Raw genomic sequence first — 17,160 nt, forward strand, 5'->3', positions numbered from 1 at the left:
GGTGTGGGCTTGTTGGACGAAGTGTGTATTGTGGGGGCAGGCTTTGAGGTCTCCTATGCTCAAGCTATGCCCAATGTGGCACACAGTTCACTTCCTGTTGCCTGTGGATCAGGGCGTAGAACTTTCAGCTCCTCCAGCACCATGTCTGCCTGCATGCTGCCATACTTCCCACCATGACAATAATGCACTCAACCTCTGAAACTGCAAGCCAGCCCCAATTAAATGTTTTCCTTTGTAAGAGTTGCCATGGTCATGGTGTCTATTTATAGCAATAAAAACCCTATCTAAGACACCAATGTACCTTGAAAGAAAATACAGCAACAAACACATATGACGTCCACGCACTAGACTGATCCACCTGCTAAGCAATCTCAGGGCTAAGGCTGTTATAACCAGTCTCCAGGTGACAAAATAGACACACAGCTGTTCAATTGTTCAGAGTCATGAAGCAATGAATGGAAAAACCAAGATTTAGACACAGGCAGCCAAATTCCAGAACACACGTTCTTAACCACTGTGTCTCCTCTGAGTGTGGCTCAGGACAGAGCACTTGCCTCCCAGGCACAAAACACTGGGTTCAGTCCCCTTGCTGAAAAGGGAAATTAAAAGCACTGTAAGGCTGCTGTGCTATGATGAAGGCCAGATATTTTGTGACCCAAGTCACAGGAAGATGCTCAACACAGTGAATGGACGCGCGGAGGAAAACTTATGCTATGCAATGATTAAACCCCTCATCCGTCTCTGACTCAAACACTGAGAAAAATGTAAGAAGCACTGCCTGCTAGACCTGCTGCTCTCTATAACGTTTTATAGTTTGTGGATTTTCAATCACATGTGTATGATTTTAAGACAAGAAATTGTATGTGTGTGTGTGGTGTGGGGGATAGAACTCAAGGTTTCCCGCATGCAAGTTCTAAACGTTTCCAGTTTCCTCCTTACTTAGGCCTCCCGCTTCTCTGACCTGGTCATTCTATTTTTCTCCCCTTTCAAAGTTGTGGTCAGGTGGCAAAATTGCATACAGGACAGAAACTCTGGACTGCTTGGCTGTTTTTATTTTGTTCCTCTTTTTAATATTACTTTTCTATTAATTGAGAGGCTAGAGAGATGGCTCAGCGGTTAAGAGCACTGACTGTTCTTCCAGAGGACTGGGGTTCCCAGTACCCACAGGGCAGCCCACAGCCATGTGTAGCTCCTCAGCCCCAGGGGATCTGACGCCATCTGCGGGCCCCTGTGGGCAAGTTAACAGTCAAAGGAATTGGTTTCAATATGGCGCTCTTCACACGAATGTGTCACCATACCTTGCTCCACTTCCTTCCCTTCAGGCTCCATCCTCCTCCGGGGCACACTGCTTCCCTCTCCGCCTGGTTCCCTTCCTGCCCCCCAGACAACCATCACTTTCTGCTTTTATGTCGGTCGGATTCCATTACCATCTGTCCTCCTGTTTCGTTAACTTGACGCACACTAGCGTCATTTGAGAAGAGACCATCAACTGCCACCACCGGATTGGCCAGTTGGAATTTTCCTGATGGATGGCTGATGTTTAAGGATCCAGCCCACGATGGACATGCCAGCAAGGGCGGGTGGTCCTGGACAGTGTCAGAAAGCAGGCTGAGCAAGCCTGGGGGAACAAGCCAGTACGCAGCATAACTCCACAGCTTCTGCTTCAGTTCCTGCCTCCAGGTTCCTGCCCTGACTTCTTTTGATGGTGGACTGTGATGGGAAAGTGGAAGCCAAATAAACCCTTTCCTCTCCAAGCTGCTTTTGGTCATGGTGTTTCATCACAACAATGGAAAGCCAACTAAGATGCCCTCTCCTTTTCTCCCCTTCCCTTAAGACACCATGTCTTTTCATGATCGCCCTTCTCGTCCCACCCCATGCCCCTGCACACACTTTAAATCTAGGCTTTGTACAAGAGAAAACAAGCAGCCTTGGTCTTTCTGCAATAGGCTAATTTAGTCCAACATAGTAATTTCCAGTTTCATCCATTTCCCTGCCAATGCCGTAATTTCATTTTTTCTTTATGGCTGAATAAAACCCCATTGTGTACATGTACTACGTTTTCTTTAGCCGTTCATGTGGTGATGGACATCTAGGCAGGTTCCCTTTCCTGGCTGCATGGATGTGCAGGTGTGTCTGTGGTATAGCCAAGCGGGGGCTAGCTGGGTCATAGAGTTCTATTTTCAGGTTTTTGAGGGATGGCCATACTGACTTCTGTGATGGCCACACGTGTTTCATCCCCCTCCCCCACCCCCAGGGTGTGTAAAGTTCTCCTACATCCTCCCCAGCACTTGCTGGCCCCTTCAGTTTGTAAGTGTTAAGTCCTCCATCCTTGCTGAGTCTGAGGCACAGAACTGGACAGGTGGGGTTTGTTGGTGGGTGGGTGTGGGCTGTGCAGAAAGAGAAGGTAGGAACAATGAATGGGCTTCACAGCAAAGGAAAGTCACCAGACCCTGACATCTCCTCCAGACTCCCCACTGCCTGCTTCCTGGTCATGCCGTCCTGACCAATGAGGATGCCTTCCACTCTGCAAAGCCAGCAACACACTGCATGGAGCTGGAGAGACGGCTTGCGGTCAAGAGCCCATACCGCTCTTTCAGAGCTTGCTTCCAGCACCCACATCTGGCTCACAACCACCTGCAACTCCAGCTCCAGGGGATCTGATGCTTCTGGCTTGCTAGTGCACCTACACCCGTGTGCACACACCCACACAGACACACACACACACAGACACAGAATTTAAAATAAAATCTTTAAAAAAGTATCAGCGGCCCGTTTGTCTTTTACACTTTGCAGTTTACAAACTGGCTTTCAAGGATTTTACCTGTTTTGTTAAAACTCAGAATGTAACTGGAACTGGCCGTAGGTCAGAAAATTCCCAGGCAATGCGTTCTGCTTTTATGGGGGCGAAGAAAGGAGCTGATGGGGAAAACCCAGGGAAATTGAAGGAGATGACCGCGTGAGGGAAGCGACTGAGAGGGAGGCTACTGGAGAGCTGCTGTCAGACCCACGCTGTCCTCCACCCCTCTCCCCCGCAAGACAGGGTTTCTCTGTGTAACAGTCCCGGCTGTTCTGGAACGCAAAGAGATTCACCTGCCTCTGCCTCCCAAGTGCTGGGATTAAAGGTGTGCGCCGCCGCCGCCGCCGCCGCCGCCACCACCACCACCCCACCCACCCACCCACCCCCGGGCAGACCCACAGTGTTTACTCCCAGCTGCTGAAGCTGAAACTGGCTACTCAGGCTCGGTCCCACACAGAGCTGAGAAAAACATGCAAGTTCAAGCCCACAGGAGGCATGGTTGTTTGGAAGCACAACACTGCCACCTGGTGGCAGTGTGCGCTGGCTTTCTATGAATGAACGTGTGTATCCATTCACAACTCAGGTATTTTTTCCCTCAGAGATCACACAGTATAAGGCTTTGGGAGATGCCACATCTTAGCTGATTGCAAGATATAACAAACAAACAAGTAAAAGGAACCATTTTAAATCCACAGGCGCCTGGGGAGATAACTCAGTCTGTGAAGTGTGTGCCGTGCGAGCGCGAGAATCTAGGTTTGATCCCAGAACTCATGTAAAAATGGGTGGTGGTGTGTGCTTTTAATCCCAGCACTGGGGAGGTGAAGACCGTGAGCCCCGGGGCTCACTGGCCAGCCAGTCTAGCTTATGGGCAAAGCTCAGGTCTCAGTGAGAAACCTTGTCTCAAGACACAAGGTATGCTGAGGATAACACCCAGTGTTGACCTCTAGCCTACAAAGAGGTCATACTATACAGTGCAAAAGTAAGATGTTACTCTCTGCAAAAAAAAAAAGCCAAGTAGGGGACGTCATTAGGACATTAAGTAACTTATCCTTTCTAGGCAACCAAAGTAAGAGCACATGCACGACTCCAGGAACTGTCCACCAGCTTTTCTTTTTCCTTTTTTGAGGCAGGATCTCTCACTGGCCAAGCAGGCTAGGGTGGGTAGCTAGTGAGTTAGCCCCAGGGATCCGCCTGTCTCTACCTCCTGATGGTTGGGATTCCAAGTGCATAGCACCATGTCTAGATTATTTTTGTTTTATTCTTTGAGACAGGGTCTCACTGTGGAGACCAGGCTGGCCTCAAACTCATAGAAATCCTCCTGCTTTGGCCTCTGAGCGTTGGCATTACAGGTGTGCACCACCACGCCCAGCCCACATCTGGCTTTTGACATGAGAGTTTGGGAGGCCAAACTTGGGTCCTCATGCTTGTAACACCAAGCATCTTGCCAGCTGAGCTTCCTCTCCAGGCTGCCAGAGCCTTGCCAAAGTTAGCATTAGCCAGCAGAGGGAGAGCTGCCGGAGAAGCAGCAGGCAGGAGGCTGTACAGAGTCCAGGACAGTGGCGGTCACCTACTGATCCCAGCTCTGCCTGTCACACAAGCCCCTGAGTTACCCCATTTCACCCTCGGTTTGTGTTCCATCTCTAGTCAGAGATCTCGACAACATGTCCACCATAACTGACGTCTCACCCTGGAAGACGTTCTTACCGGATCAATCCCAAATGGGTAGGGATTTCCAGAATACACTCCTGGGATGGCCGGGTCCAGCTGCAAATACTGACTCTTTTCCATGGCATGAGCACTACAGAGACAAAGTAGAGAGACAAAAGTCATAGACCGATAATCAGTCAGGGGCAGGAATACTACAGTGTCATCGGTCATGAGCTTCCAAGCCAACCAAAGCCCAGATGCTGGCAAGGCGGCAGTTTGGTTCACTCATTGGCTCCATGTTTGGTCACAGAATAGCTAACCATGTGTCAGGTACTGTCCTGAGCCCTGAGGCTTCTGAAGTTACCCTCTTCAGAAGTACAGACTGGGCCGAGGGGAACAGACAGTAAAGGAGAAGGGGTTAGAGCAGGTCTGAGCCATGTGACACCCGGGTCAGTCCTGATGGGCAGATGGACTTTTACACACAGACCTTTATCGCTGTGAAATCCAAGCCCTCCCCCAAAAACAAAGCAGAAAAAACAAAAATGAGGAACTTGGTCTGGCTACCTCTGTCCCCCAGTGGCTAGGTTACAAATCTGTGCTGCCATGCCCAGCATGCCCATCCTTTGAAGTGGATACTGGGGATCTGGATTTGGGTCTGCATGTTGGAACAACAAACCAGGCAAGAAATGTTCCCAGCCCCATTGTTTTTTTTACAAGGCTCTATAGGAAACCCAAGGAGTATGTGTTTGAAATTAAGAACAGAAGACTGACCACTGTGACAAGATACCCAGAAAAGCACTCTCCTCCTGCCGCATCACTGTGCCATGGTCTCAGACAGTGGCTTGGGACACCAGGGAGCCTATTTGGGCCACTAGCATGCTGCCTTCCTTATTGGGCCATACACCCAACCCCAGGGACCACAGGAAGTCTCCAGAAAGACAAGTGTCAGAGGAAGCGGGCCCAGGGCCCAGGCTCTGCCTGAGAGCACTTCAGCTCTGGTGATGGAGGACTGCAACTCTCTCTACCTCACCAAGAACACGGTTCTGCTTTATGCTATCTCAACGCTGGGGTGTATGCTGAGCACTGTCCACCCTGACTCTAGGGTGTCTGAAGAGCCTAGAGCCAGAAGGGCCGTTTGTAGGCACATTAAAGATATACACTTGTACCCACTCCATGGGGGAACAAAATTTCATGTAGTTTTGGGAAATCATACAGATGTAATATATTTTGAAACAGTTCTTCAAGGCGTCTCTTCAGGTGCCTGTTCATCATAAGGGGCAGACCACAAATACAGTCATGTTCTAGCTTCGGTCTTAGCTTTCATTTTTCTTCATCACTTTATCATTGCCATCCTCTACCCCCCAGAACTCGGGCCGTTCACCAAATGAGATCTGCGAACCTCCACATGTCAAGCTAAAAATTGTCACCTTCTGGGCTGGGGATGCAGTCAGTAGGGGCCCACTTGCTTGTAGCAGGACCTGATCTCAGTCCTCTTACTAAAAAACAAAACACCTTCCATTTTCTCCGGAAAGCTTATTTAAGCCTTCTAACAATGGTTTGCAAATAAAATGCCCTGAAGAAAGTTCCCTCGAGCTAATCTCCTCACATGAGACTGCTTGTTTTCTCTCTCCCCTCTTAGATGTCCTCTATAGGCTTGAGTGGAAAAATAAAACCCTTGGATTTCCTTAAATAGAAATGTCATAGGCTGGGCACGGTGAGGCAGAGGCAGGCTGATCTCTAAAAGTTCAAGGCCAGGGCTATGTAGTGAGACCTTGTCTCAAAAAAGGGAAGGAGGGAAGGAAGGAAGGAAGGAAGGAAGGAAGGAAGGAAGGAAGGAAGGAAGGAAGGAAGGAAGGAAGGAAGGAAGGAAATAATACTCCCGTGATAGGAGGAGAGGGAAGAGGCAGGACCGGAAACAAGGCTATAACTGCACCATTTCTGTCTCTCTCAAACTCTGAACCCCCTCTCACCCCAGACCCCCATCCTTGAAGTGTTGTGCTTCCAGTCTGATTAGCTGCTAAAACAGTTGTGGAAAGTACGTGGGAGATGCAGTCCGTGCAGTTGAGAGCTTCTATATGCCTGCTTCCACCCGGCTAGCTCCGCCCACCCTCCTGACTGTCAGCCACAAGCAAATTCAGGAAGCTGCAGATGCAAACTCTCAATCTCCTCCCTGCTCTTAATATTGAACTCTGGCTTTTCTGGACAGCCTAAGGAAATGTGGCGCTGCAGGGGGTGGGGCCTGGAACACTGGAAGTGAAGGTCTGCTACTTTGTCAACTGTGCCTGCCTCTTGTAAGGCAAAGACTTCACTAAACTCCCAGTTGGTGGTTGGAGATTTCATTCTCCCTCTACCTCCACACAAGAACAAAGAACTCTGCCAACCTCGCCCTATTCTCTGTGAAGCTATCTCTCTGCAATACAATAACCAGTTCAGTGGCTGGGGTAGTGGTACAGACAGGTCTTGCACACAAAATAAAACTGGATTACTCGGACTGAAGAGCTGGCTTGGCAGTTAGGAGCACTGGCTGCTCTTGCAGAGGACCCAAGTTCACTTCCCAGCAACCAAGTGGCAGCTCAGAAAAACCATCTAACTGCAGTTTCAGGGGATCCAATGTCCTCTTCTGACCTCTGCTGCACACACATTGTACACATACATACATGTAGGTAAAACATTCATACACGTAAAGTACTAATAAATAAATCTTTTTTTAAAAAAAGGTGCATTAGGTGAAATTTCAGGGGCATCTGTGATCAGAGCCTTGTGGAAACCCTCTCAGCTGTAGAGGTCTTTGGATGACCAGTCAACAAGCACGCCCTGGCAGGCTGTAAACTTACTTCCATGTGCCATTTCTGAACATAGGCTGGACGCTCCAAGAGGATCCAAAGATGTTAAAAGATTTGGAGAAGCAGTCATTGTAGATCAAGCCAGTGTAGATGGAGAATACGCCCATGAGCAGGATCAGGTAACGCCCATTGAAGAAGGTGTTCCAGATCTGGCCCAGGGAAACAGACAGGGCGAGTTGTCAGCGGGGTCTGAAGAGATGCAGGAGATGGGATGTCACCAGCATCAGTAGTGTGGAGAGAGATGGCCAGACCAAGGCAGACATCATATTCCCACATGCCAGGGTGACCTGATCTTATGCAGGTTAATCAGAGAATCCCTGGCCTGTATTTACTGTGCAAACAAAAATGTGTAAGCCTCATGTTCTTTCTTTCAGCAGAATGGACTGCCATGCACGCTGAGGCCTCATCTGCTAAGGAAGGGACTGTGGTCTCCAGCACCTCCAGGAGGGAAGCCTGAACTGGCCTCTGCTCCACTGTCCCAAGTCAGATCTGTATTCACTGGGGGCTTTGTCTTCAGAGCCGGGCTTTTGTCTGCCACATCTGCCAGGGAAAGCAGTTTCCTGGGGCACTGGATATAGGTTATCATTCATTCTAAGGATGCTAGATACAGATATCATTCATTCTAAGGATGCCAGATATAAGTATTCATTCTAAGGATGCTGGATACGGGTATTACTCATTCTAAGAACTGTTGACATGTTGTTTTCCAACTTTAAATGTTTCTATAGGAAATGACATCTGTTAAAAGCTTACCATGGAAGACTGAATTGGTCACAAGACTAACCTTGCTTATGATTAACTCACAATGACATCATGGCACTTGCTCTACCAATCCAGCCTGTGCCAAAGGACTGCAGCCATCTTACAGTCTGGAACATAGCTAAGGGCATGTTTCCACTCTGTTGAGTGCATTACCATGAGCACATCTGCCATTAACTGACTGGCAGACAAATTCCAACCCTCACAGGCCCCCATGGGCTTCTACCTCCAAAGCAAAGTGGAAGGGCACCATGCCACAGGCAGAGAGACTTCAAGTCAAGTGTGAGGTTCCAATGTCAGGAGCCCTTGGGGATTCTTAAAAAAAGATTCTGCCATGAACAAACATTCATGGTATTTTAAGACAGGTTTTAAAGGAAGCTACAAACAATGTGTAGTTCTTGATGGCAACTTTTGAAAATTACATATCTGCAGATAAGCACAAAGACACAAAATGGAAATATATTCAAAAGTATTCATCACCATCTTTCTCTAGGTGGTTGGACTGTAGTCCAAACTAAGTTCTACAATAAATGTTTTGCTTTTATAATCAGAGTAAAGAAAGTTTTTTAAAAATTAAAAGAAGGCTAGGTTTAATTCCAGCACTCCAACGGCAGAAGTAAACAGATCTCTATGAGTTTGAGACCAGGTTGGTTTGTATAGTGAGATCCTGTCTCAAAATAATAATAATGATGATGATGGGGACTGGAGGGATAACAATGGTAGAATCCTTGCTAAGTACACACAAGTTCCTGGGTTTATTTCTCAATACCCCCAAACAGGAACAAAAATCAGCACTTTAAGGTTGCCTAGTATGTGAGACTGTGGGAGTCCAGCTCCCACCTATTCTGGAGTTCTTAGGAGGAGGAAAGGGTTATAAGAAAATATTAGATAGAAAGAGAGACCTAGCTAACGAGAAGAAAGAAACACAGGATAGCTTCGGAAGGGCCTGAATCAATACCCAACAGTCTTGTCCTTTATTGAAAAGGGCTTTTTATAACAATGCCAAGGGATGGGGTAAAAAACCTCCCCCTTGCAAGATCAAAGCACACCTCACAGCCAAGTGTAGACCCTTCCAAACAACTGGTAAACACGCCCGTGGACAAATCATCCCCTTATGCAGCCCTGCTGGGTAAAGCAAGCTCAGATTTTCGGACCCTGAGTAAGTTCTCACTAGGAAACCTCTGTGGGCTCCCACAGCCTAGCATGCATAATCTAGTGTCCAACATAGACCTGACATAGCATTTGTATGCCTGCAATCTAAGCTTCCAGAGGTAGAGACAGGAGGCTCAGAAGCCAAAGGTCAACCTTGGCTGCACAATGAGTTGGAAGTCAGGCTGCAATACATGAGACTCTGTCTAAAAAAAGAAAAAAAAAACACAAAAAAACAAAAACAAAAACAAGTCAAAACCCAATGCCTTGTTATGCCACAGACAAAATCCCAAAAGACCTGATGAACTTACTGCAGCAAGCCACCCAAAGGAACCATCATGTTCAAAGGCTTTATGTTGAATTGGGCTATTGGTTTTTTTGAGATAGGGTTTCTCTGTATAGCCCTGGCTGTCCTGGAACTTTCTCTGTAGATCAGGCTGGCCTCGAACACAGAGATCCACCTGCCTCTACATCCTGAGTGCTGGGATTAAAGACAAGCACATGAGCCATCACCACTTGGCTGAACTGGGCTATTTTTAAACTTTATATTTTTTTTCTTCTTTTCACAAAATCTTGTTATTCCTTATAGTGACAGTCCGCATACACATTTTTTAAACAGATTGATTCTTATGTGTATTTTTTATGTGTGAGTATATGCCACATGTGTTCGGGTACCTAAGGAAGCCGGAAGAGGGAGTTGGATGCCCTGGAGCTAGAGTTACAGGTGGTTGTGAGCTGCCCAGCAAAGGTGCTGGGAACCGAACCCAGGTCTTCTACAAGCGCACTTCGAACTCTTAACTGCTGAGCCATCTCTCGAGCCCTTCACATATACATTTTGTTTTTGTTTTTTTGTTTGGTCAAGATAAGGTCTCACTGTCTCTTGGTCTGGCCGTCCTGGAACCCACTATGTAGCCTAGGGTAGCCTTGAACTCAGAGATCTTCCTGTCCCTTCCTCCCAGGCGTGTGCTACCACGACCAACACCTCGAGTACACATGTTGATGTGTTCCCTCTGGCTGACCGCCTACCTCGTTGGTGCTCTTCTGAGCCAGCAGGCGCCTCTCGTTTAGGACCATCCACAGGGCTGCCATCAGCATCACCATCCCGTGACCGCAGTCTCCAAACATCACGGCGAACAGGAAGGGGAAGGTGACGATCGTGTAGGGAGCTGTAGGGGTGACATCCACAACAGCTGAGGCCCCTGAATGGGCCCTCACCCCTGAACCAAGATTTCTCTAGAGAGGCCCCTCCTGCTGCTGGCGGGTCCCCACAGGCCTTCCTGATTGTCTCTCCCCCACCATCTCCACACAGTCCTGGCGTGGTTCCCGTGTGCCCGAGCTAGCCCATGAGCACAGGTTCTCCTTTCTCGGTTTGTGGCGGCACTGGGTCTCACACAGGTGACTCAGGCTTGAAGCCTCCCACGGTCACAAAGCTAGATGGCATTTGTAATGGCTGATCGTGACTGCTCGCTGGATCAGTCCAGTGTGATGGTACCCCAGAGAGAATGAGATCCTGAGGGCCCTGACCTAACCCCTGGATTAATCCCTTGATGGATTCATAGGATGGTGGCATTGGGAGGGGGTGAAAGGTATTGCATGTGGTCTAAGGCCTCATCTGCTAAATAAGGAAACTGTCAGGCTGTTGTCTAGGGCATCTCCACAGGACAGTCCCTGAGCTGGCCTTCAATGCCTGCTCTTCCCTCATTGGTTGGATCTGTATTCATTTGAGGAAATAGGTCACTGGTGGGGACTTGTGCTGGCTAGTTTTTTTGTCAACTTGGCACAAGCTAGAGTCATTCTAGGAAGAAGCCTCCATCAGATTGGCTGGTAGGCAAGTCTGTGGGGGCATTTTCTTATTAATGAGAAGGCCCAGCCCACTGGGAGCAGTGCCACCCTGGTGTTTTAGAAAGCAAGCTGAACAAGCCATGAAGAGCACGGCAGTAAGCAGCCTTCCTCCACGGTCTCTGCTTCAGTTCCTGCCCTGACTTCCCTTTACGATGAACTACAACTATAAGCTGGACTAAACCCTCACCTCCCCAAGTTGCTTTTGGTCATAGTGTTTATCACAGCCACGGAAATCAAACAAGAGTAAGATTCTGGGCTGGAGAGATGGCTCAGAGGTTAAGAGCACTGGCTGCTCTCCCAAAGGTCCTGAGTTCAATTCCCAGCAACCACATGGTGGCTCACAACCATCTGTAATGAGCTCTGGTGCCCTCTTCTGGCGTGCAGGCATACATGCAGGCAGAACAGTGTATACATAAATAAATAAATCTTAAAAAAAAAAAAAGTAAGATTCTACCTTGCCCTGGCCCCTTCCCACATTCCCCTTTTCTCAGTTCTTGTTTCTTCTCCCTAGCATGCTTCTGCAACCATGATGCTCTGCCCAAGGGACCAAGCATCCTTGTACTGAACCCTCTAAAGCTGTGAGCTAAAATAATCCTCCCTCCCTGTGGTGAGCTGAAGGACTAATGTCCCCCACAGGCTCACATATTTGAGTACTGGCTCTCCAGTTGGTGGGACTATTTGGGAAGATTATGGAACCTTTAGGAGGTAGAGCCTTGATGGACTTTAGATTTTATAGCCTTGCCCCACTTCCTGTTCTCTTTCTCCGTTTCCTGTGTGCAGATGAAAATGTGGTGCCCCAGCTTCCTGCTTCTACTGCTCTGTCTGTTGCCATGATATACTGTCCCTCTGGAACCATGAACTAAAATAAACCTTTGTTTCCCTAAGTTTCTTTTTGTCAGGGCATTTTATTACAGCAACAGAAAAGTACTAATACAACCCCATCTGCCGTCAGCTGTCTATGGAGGTATTCGGCCAGTGTCATGAAGGCGGCTGACAGGACTGAAAGCCTGCCTCTGACTTCTACAATACCATCTTTGGTCTGTCTCCACCACAGATACAACACCAGCAGTTTACTCACCAGCATTGGGACCCCTTCAAGCCCTGAATTATTGGTCACAAGTTAGAGAAGACTCAGGCAGGAGAACCGCACCGTTCTCTGTGTGGCTATGGAGCATCTGTTTTACTAACCAGAGAACAAGGCAGGGGACTAAGTATCTATTCTCCTGATCCCAAGTCCTTTCTCAGACAATGACTTCAGGATTATAAAGATGCTAGAGGGCCTTGACTGACTTGGAGAAGAAAATGAAAACTAGGGTTGGCTGCCATTTAAAACAGCCAGGTGTGGTATCACACAGTTGTATGCTCAGTGCTCAGATGGAAACACAGGGGATCACGAGTTCAAGGCCACCCTGGGCTACATACAAGAACCTGACTGTAAACAAAAACATACTCAAGGAGGGGTGAAGACAAAAAAAATAAATAAATCGTTCATGAGTTAGCATCTACAAAAGGCAAATCAGGGCATCAGGAAACCAAACGAGGTTGTAGAAGGTCACGGTGTGATTGGATTCACCTCTTGCATTTACTGAGAGGCACACCTTAGTAATTTTCAATTTCGTGCTACCTCATTGTGCAAGGCATCAGACCCTTACCTGGGTTGATCTCTCTGTAGCTGCCTACACCATACGCATCAACAATGTTCTGGAAGCCAGCTGTAAACTTATTGGTCCTGTTGAAGGTGGGAGGGTCTGTTTTAGTCTCCACTTCTGTCATGATGGGGACCATGGAAGAGCCACTGAGTTCCTGCAGAAAGAACAGGTGACCCATGTGTATATATGAGAGCTAAGTGCTGGCCCCCAGATCTGAACATGAACTTGGGACATTTCTTGACCTCCCTAAGAACCACGATCCCACCTATGAAAGGTGAATATGTCTCAATACTTACCTAATGTCTCTTACAGGAGTGTATCAAAAGGGCAGAGGCTGTCCTGGTTCTCTGGCCATCCTCCATCCCCCAACACACACACACACACACACACACACACACACACACACACACACACACACACACACACACACTTCTTCCCTCTCTCCACCTTTCTTCAGAAGGTCAACCATTTTGATAATTCATCTATATCTTTCAAGTGGCACCAACCTTCTCCCTCACTCTCTTCTAACTGCCCGATAGGTTTTCCTGACTCAGCAGCTCTAGAAAATCCACACTCCTGTAGCTGAATCACCAACTTGCCCTGGCTAGGTCCTCCATTTTCCCAGATTCTTAAAGTTCTGTAGCCACCATTTCGGTCCCATCTCCTGACTTAGTGGCCACCATTCCAGCTCAATACTTCTCCCTCCTGAATCCTGACTCCTGTTCTCTAAGTTGCCACCCTAGCCAGGCCTCACCATCTCCAGCCTAGGTGCCTCCTGTTGATTCACTCACCCACCTGCCCCGCCCAGTCCTGTCTAGAATGAAGGAAACAGAAGGCATTGTTCTTCACAGGCTGCTACAGCCTGAAGAGTGAAGTCCAAACACCTTAGGCTCACAGTAAAGGCTTCTTTAGGAGGTTGACGTCTTCACAACCTGCTCCTCATGGAAGTCAAGACTATGAAAGGCACCACCTCCATCTGCCCAAGCCTTCCCAACTCTCCGCACGTTCCATCCACCACCCCAAACCTCCACAGCGATGGGCAGAGGTGCTCTTGGTTGGACTCCACCAACTGAAGGGCAGAGTTTAGTCTCCATTCACCTGATTCCCAGAGGCAGACCTCAAGACAAATCCCAGTTCAGAAATAAGGAAACTGAGGCACAGCAGGGTTAAACTGTTCCAGGTCATAAGGCAGGGGGCGGTGTTTCCCACTGTATTGTTAAGGGGGACTAGGAATCTCCTCCTTAGCAGCAAGCCCCAAAGCCTCCTCTTCTTCCTGTACACACCCCAGGGCAGCTGACACAGGCTGGCAGAAGCCACAAGGGAAGGGATTGTTGATGATGACGACAGTACCCAGCACCTGGTCTCTCTTCACACTTCCTTCTGCCTCCCACTCACACAGCGCCTCCCACGCCTGTCTGGGGAAGCACCTGTGATATCTCAGGGGGTTGAAGAAACTGCTAGCCGGCCTTGTCGGAAGCCTAGCCTTAGGATGACACAGGGTGGCACTGAGACAGGGTCTCCTGTATCTCGAGGCTGGCCTGGAAGTAGCTATTACTCGAGGATGACCTTGAACTTCAGATCCTTCTGGGTCTAACTCCTGAGTACTGGGATTACGGGCGCGCTCCACCATTCGGCTGTATTCTGAGTTTAAGTCTCACGCTATCAGTGTGGCACCACCACCTCCCTGGTGGCCCAGCTCTCCCCATTCTGCAGTGAAAATGTTCCTAAAATACAGACAGGACTAGGCCACTCTGGCATGGAATAAAACTGTGCCCCTAAGCCACTAAATTGGCTCAGTAGGTAAGGGTGCTTGCCACCAAACCGATGATCTGAGTTCAATTCCTGGTGGAGGGAGGAAATCAACTCAGACAGGTTATCCTCTGACCTCCACATGTGCACACCCCACATACACACAAGTTAAATGTAATAAAATGTTCTATTCCCCCCCCCCTACACTGTTCTGAGGGCCACTTAGGATCCTCATCCTCCATCCTACACCAGCCCTGCCCCCTCCCTGCTCCTACCCTGCACCCACCCTGCCCCTTCCCTGCTCACTGAGCACTCTGCTCCGCCATTCCTCCAGAAAGCACCCCTGCTCGGTCCCATCGGAGGAAAATGCACCATTTTAAAATGCCCCTTCTGTGTGGTTTGGGAACGACACTTGCGGGTCACCAAGCACCCTGCACCCTGAAGTCCCGCCTCCCTGCCTCTGACCTGCGATTGCTCTCTGTGCCTCCATTCCCTTCGGCAGGAGCACAGACAGCTCTCATCTCCTTGGCCATGTCCACCACAAGCTCTCCCTTTAGACCCCTCAGCCTGAAAGCGTTACCTCACAGTATTCCCAGGGTACTCAGCAACATCTGCTCTGATTGCCACCTGCTCAGGGGGCTTGTCTGGCAATAGCTGCCATGGGTCGTGTCCCCCGCTACCAGATGTACCACCTGCCTAGCAGGAAGTCTTCCCACCTTCCCAGCTAGATCTCTATCAGTCAGACCAGCTTCCCTCCACCCGGCCCCTCAACCGGATAGGGTTACCACCCTGACACTCCATGCAGTGATCCGAGCAAGGGTATCACATTCTCCAGCAGGAACCCACCGGTCCACCCTGCTGACACCGCAGAGCCCATTCCCACTTGTGGCTCACTCTGGCCCTAGAGCCCTATGTGGCTCTGCATGGCACGAGGCATCCTCCTGCCTGGGCTTGGATGGCATTGCTACTGTTCTCACACACCCAGCACCAAGCGTCAGCCCTCAGGCAACTCTTTGGGCTGGGGCTCGCTCTTTCTTCGATGAGGCCAAAGGCAAACCAGCTTCTCTCCCATGACGTCCTTCATCTCCCTAACCCACGTTCACAGCTGCCCGCGAGCACATACTCAGGACATGTGCGGTGCTCATCTTTCCTTCTAGAAAGTCTACTGGGGGCGCTGGAGAGATGGCTCAGTGGTTAAGAGCACCGTCTGCTCTTCCAGAGGTCCTGAGTTCAACTCCCAGCAACCACATGGTGGCTCACACCTATCCCTAGTGGGATCTGACGCCCCCTTCTGGCATAAAGTTGCACATGCAGATGGAGCACTCATATACATAAATAAATAATAAAATCTTTAAAAAAGAAGAAAAGGAAATCTAAAGTCTACTGGGGGCGAAGTCCTGTCTACCCAGGGAGCTCTGGATCCACTGTGCCCAGTGAAAGTGTAGCAGATAAACAAGGAGGTAGTAACTAAACACCATGCAAGTGCTCCGTGCTGCAGCTGGCATGCCGCACTGTGTGTGCCTGAGGACAAGGGCTTGGCTGCTTGTCTCTCTAGCTAGCCTATACCTCCCTAAGGTGACAGGCGGCACCTATGTCACTCTATGAGCACTCAAAATGTACAGAAATGGTGGCAGTTTTTCAATTGCTGGGGGAAAGGAGTTTCTCTTCTATGCCTTAGCACTGAGTTAAGAATCAAAGGTAGCCGGGCGGTGGTGGCGCACGCCTTCAATCCCAGCACTTGGGAGGCAGAGCCAGGCGGATCTCTGTGAGTTCGAGCCCAGCCTGGTCTACCAAGTGAGTCCCAGGAAAGGCACAAAGCTACACAGAGAAACCCTGTCTCGAAAAACCAAAAAAAAAAAAAAAAAAAAAAAGGTACATTATCTCATTAAAGGCATAATTATTTAAAAAAAAAAAACAAGAATCAAAGGTAAAGGGGTTGGGGATGGAGCTCAGTCAGTGCCTGCCTAGCATCTCTGGGCTCAGTCCCCAGCACTGAATAAATCAGGTGTAGTGATGCATGCCTGGAGTCACAAGTTCAAGGTCAGCCAGCAGTGGTGGCACATGCCTTCAACCCCAGCTCTCCAGAGACAAAGGCAGGTGGATCTCTATGAGAGTGAGGCCAACCTGATCCATAGAGTGAGTTCCAGGACAGCCAGGGCCACACAGAGAAACCCTGTCTCAAAAAACAAAAAAGTTTAAGTTCATCCTCAGTTGCATAGAGGCGCTCTCTCTCTCTCTCTCTCTCTCTCTCTCTCTCTCTCTCTCTCTCTCTATGTACTGGAGGTACACGGTAGAGACAATTCTACCACAAAGTCACCTGTTAAGTTCACAACCCCAGACAGGATGAACAGGGGTCCGGGAGGTCGGATGTTATTTTCCTCCCAGTTGCCCCTGCCACTCACCATGCCCTGCTCCAGGGCCCTCTTGATGTGCCTGGTGTCTGCTACCGGGAACCAGATCTCGGCGATGATGCACTGCTGGGTGACATCGATGTTGCACATGTTCAGGACGTGGTAGACGGCCTTCATCTTCTGTACCTTGATGACCCAGGAGTGCCAGTTGGTGGCTGCTTCCTGCAGCAGGCGCTGTCGGTGAGAGTCTGTTTGGGTGATGACCTGGGCAAAAACAAAAACAGAAAAGCAATGAACATTCGTGGGGGTATTCGACACGACGTCCAAAAGGGAGGTTCGTCCGCCACAGTGGCGTCTCCTGCCCTGGAGAGAGC

The 17,160-nt window shown here is 49.1% G+C and overlaps 1 protein-coding gene across 1 annotated transcript in view; it reads right to left on the minus strand.

Annotated features, from left to right (window-relative positions):
• The window catches only part of Atp6v0a4 (ATPase H+ transporting V0 subunit a4), a 48,665-nt gene that overhangs the window by 17,416 nt on the left and 14,089 nt on the right, over positions 1 to 17,160 (minus strand). The window contains 5 exon segments of the mRNA XM_052720205.1: positions 4,502 to 4,595; positions 7,279 to 7,436; positions 10,222 to 10,361; positions 12,690 to 12,840; positions 16,838 to 17,050. Coding sequence (XP_052576165.1) covers positions 4,502 to 4,595; positions 7,279 to 7,436; positions 10,222 to 10,361; positions 12,690 to 12,840; positions 16,838 to 17,050 — 756 coding nt within the window.

The sequence above is a fragment of the Peromyscus californicus genome, unplaced genomic scaffold, assembly GCF_007827085.1.
Source record: "Peromyscus californicus insignis strain IS unplaced genomic scaffold, ASM782708v3 Scaffold_6__1_contigs__length_162567912, whole genome shotgun sequence".
Lineage (NCBI taxonomy): Eukaryota > Metazoa > Chordata > Mammalia > Rodentia > Cricetidae > Peromyscus > Peromyscus californicus.